This window comes from Branchiostoma belcheri, unplaced genomic scaffold (genome assembly GCF_001625305.1).
Source record: "Branchiostoma belcheri isolate BF01 breed outbred unplaced genomic scaffold, Haploidv18h27 scaffold161, whole genome shotgun sequence".
Classification (NCBI taxonomy): Eukaryota; Metazoa; Chordata; class Leptocardii; order Amphioxiformes; family Branchiostomatidae; genus Branchiostoma; species Branchiostoma belcheri.
The window spans coordinates 420,866-424,946 of record NW_017803058.1 but is presented as its reverse complement, the minus strand read 5'-3'; the positions used below and the strand labels follow the sequence as shown (position 1 = coordinate 424,946).

The following is a 4,081-nucleotide window of genomic DNA, read 5'->3' as shown; positions in this document are numbered from 1 at the left end:
TAGGTATGTACATTTGATATGTGAAGGAGTGCATACCAAAAGTGTGTTGCAGAAAAAATATCTTTAAGCACACTGTTTCTCAAGGTGGCGATATTATGGACCCTGGTGATATTATGGACACAGATGTTAATGTTTCGATTTGGAATGAATTCAAAGATGTGCAATGTGAATTCACCATATATTAACTAGGAAAACAACACAAAGAGTTCACCCCAAAAAAGGAAAGACTCACAATAAAAGCCTAGTATTAAAATAAATGTAATGTTGCCTGACAACCTGAAAATATAAGGACAATGTTGGTATATCAGTCACATTTATATCATTTCCCACGGGGTACTCTCATACAATAGACTGTGATCCATAATGTACACCTCATTTCTCATCGCCTTTGAAGAAGATTGGTTACCATGACACTATTCATTGTTCTGTCATCCATGCATACACTCTGGACTTTACCAGTTCTTAATGGACCCAAAGTTTCAGTCATGTAAATGTCCAGGAAGACAGATGGAGACAACATTTTAGGTTATCTCCCACATTACTGTCATGTATAATTCATTTATGACAACAGAGTTAAAGACCAGCTGAGCAGAATGTGATACACAAGCAGTATTTTATTTTACTTTCCAAACCAGTGGTTTAGGCTTCGGTCAATTTTGGTCTGTTTTTATGTGTTTTATCTGGTTTTCTTTTTTGTACTGGTTAATCTCCAAGCATGATCTTTCGGGAGACACAGTATCAAATTGGCCAGACAGTATCCATTGGCCCACCTAGATCTGCAATCGAATAGATACTGTCAGACCAATGGTTACTGCCTGAACAATTTGATACTGTCTTTGCAGCTAACAGAAGATCTGCTAAATCTGCTTGGAGATTAGCAGTACTGTATTTGAGCTTTCTTGTTTGACCATCTTTCAGTGTGTCCATAGATGTATATAGATGGCCAAATTGTTTGGCAAATTTGGACTGCAACACTTTTAACCTCACAGGTCATGCCCCTTGCACTTTTTGTTCACCCTACATACCCAGCATAGCGGCGAGGTTGTGAAACGGGATGGGCCCAGGTGTGGGCAAGCCCCAGTTGTACCTGAGTAACCAACCCTACCACGTTTTTCAGTCCACTGGCTCTGTTTGTTACAGTATGGCATCAATACACTCAGCAGCTTAAGGCATGCCTGAGTGCAGTCCAATACAACGTCCTGGCTAGACTTAAGAAACCCAGGCTGCACTTAAGATGCCACTTGGCCCTGGTACTGTAAATCACTATTTTTTTTCCAATACTTTAATATTTGCAGTTTTCGCAGTCACTTCTGTACCAAATTCAGCATTACTGTCAACAAATAATTCGCTGACTTTCTTTTTTCTGCACCTGCCGCCACTGCAAACATACAGTTCCACGAACATGTCTATTTTTCTCAGATCACGAAATTTTGCTCCCGTGAACATAAAGTGGTTTACAGTGTTTGTCTGTTGAGACTATGACACACAGCTGTACGGCTCTTGGTCATTGTCCAGAGTACAAGTTGTGGTATTAGTCACCAAGGCGACGGGACTCCAAACACAGTACGATAACTGCAAGGTTATCTATGTCAGGCGAACTTTTTATCACTCTGGACTGTTTATCGTTTCTGATTTGTAAAACATTACAGCTGGTCCCAGATAAGCAGCATCAAAGCATTTTATCCTCACCCACGAATTACTGAAGTATTGCCTGGAAAAGCCTAAAGGTCGGAGAATGTTTTCCGTCCCAGTGGATCGTAGGCCACAAAGTCCATTAGGTTCTACCCCAGGTGTTTGTTGTTACTCACAACAGTTTTCTCTTAATCCCCTGAAAAAATCTGTCCATTAACACTTTCCATTTGGACTAAAGGAACCTAAATTGTTTGCATTTCTTCACTGTCGGTTACGTAGACTTTCAGAGCCTTCATGAGGGCCTGCATGGGGGTTAGTGACTACGAATAATGCAAAATCTACACTGCCGATCACAAATATTACGTTAAATTCTCAGAGCTACAAATTACGTTAAATCATGGAGGACATTATGAATTACGATTTACGTTGCATAACTGCCAACGCTAAATACGTAGAATGAAAGCGACCAAGTACGTGTTACGGCTAATGTACTCATTATGAATTGGGTGACTGCCTACAGATTACAAAAACTTTAAAAGGCCTGATTACACCTTATGAAAAACAGCATGTGGGCCCTCCTTCATGACTGTATACAGTTTAAGATGGGCTATATATTTTTCTTATCGATCAGCTGATTACTGATTTAAGGGGGGTACACTTATGTTTAGATTGAATGTGTCTGTTTGATTACTTTCCTAAATCACATCAAGTAGTACTAACAAAAAGGTCAAAGTCTGATGCAAAAACTACACTGGGAATGTAGATCTAAGTGTACCCTATTGATCTTAAAGTCAACATTCACACTGAGTGAGATATCACATTAACTCAATCTTCTTCCCTTCCTCCCAGCCTATTCAGATATATCAAAAGTGTGTCGCAAATGTCACGGTTTGCCCCAGTATCACATAAAATCTAGTATAATGGACATGGGAAACTGGCAATTATTTTGGATTCAGCAATGAAAACAGGACGTCCTTTTCCATCAGAGGTTCTTGTTTCGGTCGGTGTCTAGTTCTGGCCGTGTTTGTGTGTGTGTGCCGTGACCGTATCCAAAATAGAAAGTGTGTGTCTCTGCCAATCCAAACTTGTCGTGCATTAGGGAAGAATGTGAAGCTTTGCAACCTGCTGAGAAAAGGTGTCAACCACTGCGCTGAAATGTTTTTCTTTCAACTGTAGCCCAAGTGTAGGCGGATGATCGAGGGGGCATTTGGCCAACGTTCAGTGTGTTAACACCCACCTTATTGCTGTTCTCTGGGATCAGTTTTCCGATGTCCCTCTGAAAGATACACACACAAAAAAGACAGTCAGTAATGTGTTGATTGAATGTTTGCGTGGGAGGTGTGAATAGTGAACACACATGTGCCTTCTGCAACCACACTGCCCTGGGCAAACAGTCAGTGGGCAAATAACTGTGACTTTTACTGCTACTGGGTACGGATTACTTTTGTGACAAAAAGTCACACATCCTATGACGTGTATCGTGACTATGCGCGAAGGGCAATTGAGGGAAATATTTGAAAGTCATCAAAGTACTCTATAGTTGTGTTGTTAGTCGTCACCAGCCATCTGGCAAATAGGGAACCTATAAGTATAACCTTGGTCAATGTAAAATAAGGTCTCAAATACAAATACTTCGAAGGTAATATCGAAGGCTTCTGAGTCATTTTTCATATCATCTTTCATAACAAAATACCCCTATTAAAGTACTCTGTGCATCTTCACAAATATAAGTACCGTTATAAAAAATATTAACGTTATATAATTTTGTATTTATAACTGGAACGTTACAAAGCTGAGCCAAGCCTAGACTAAAATCGTCCACAGTACTGTGACCTTCTCGACAAAATGTATATTTTTAACTAGAATTGATTATTTCAAAATGAGAAAACAACAAAATATTATGATAATCTCTTATATAATACTGACCTCTAGGTAAGCGGCGGGGACATACCCCACCAACTTGTCCCTGGCAGCCACCGCTGTCCACCACTTGTCGTCATTTTTCTGGGTGACGATGAACCTGTCTCCCTGCCGGAAACTCAGGACATCGGGCCTGTCTGTCTCTATCTCCTTCACGTAGTCGAACTTCGCCCTGTACAGTTCACCTCCCATGACGCGAGCCGCTTGCCCATACACCGTTGATCGACCCAACAAGGGACGGCGCAGCTAAAAAGTCAACCCCGCGGCCCAGGGCCCCTCCTCTACCTCTTCTCCTTATATTCTAAATCCAAACAACCTAGCGACAGAAATCACGGCTTACTCAAGCATCTGATAACACACGGAAAGCTCTCACAGCAAGATCGGGTAGTCTGTTAGCTCCTGTCGCTAGGAAAACCGGCAGGAAATCCCAGGGCTGGCCAGTACCGCTGCACGCGAATCGATCGTTTTCATAGCCGCCGCTGTGTGTTGATTTCTGAACCCACTTCACTTCCGCAATGCATTGGGCCTC

At 41.6% G+C, this 4,081-nt stretch overlaps 1 protein-coding gene across 1 annotated transcript in view; it reads right to left on the bottom strand.

Moving 5' to 3' along the window:
* Positions 1 to 4,081, bottom strand: part of LOC109466276 — a 25,507-nt gene extending 21,426 nt beyond the window's left edge. Inside the window, exons 1-2 of the mRNA XM_019763980.1 lie at positions 3,559 to 4,081; positions 2,870 to 2,908 (exon numbers count right to left, since the gene is read on the bottom strand). Of these exons, the coding sequence (XP_019619539.1) occupies positions 2,870 to 2,908; positions 3,559 to 3,744 (225 nt within the window). The 5' untranslated portion in view covers positions 3,745 to 4,081. The remainder of the gene's footprint in view (positions 1 to 2,869; positions 2,909 to 3,558) is intronic.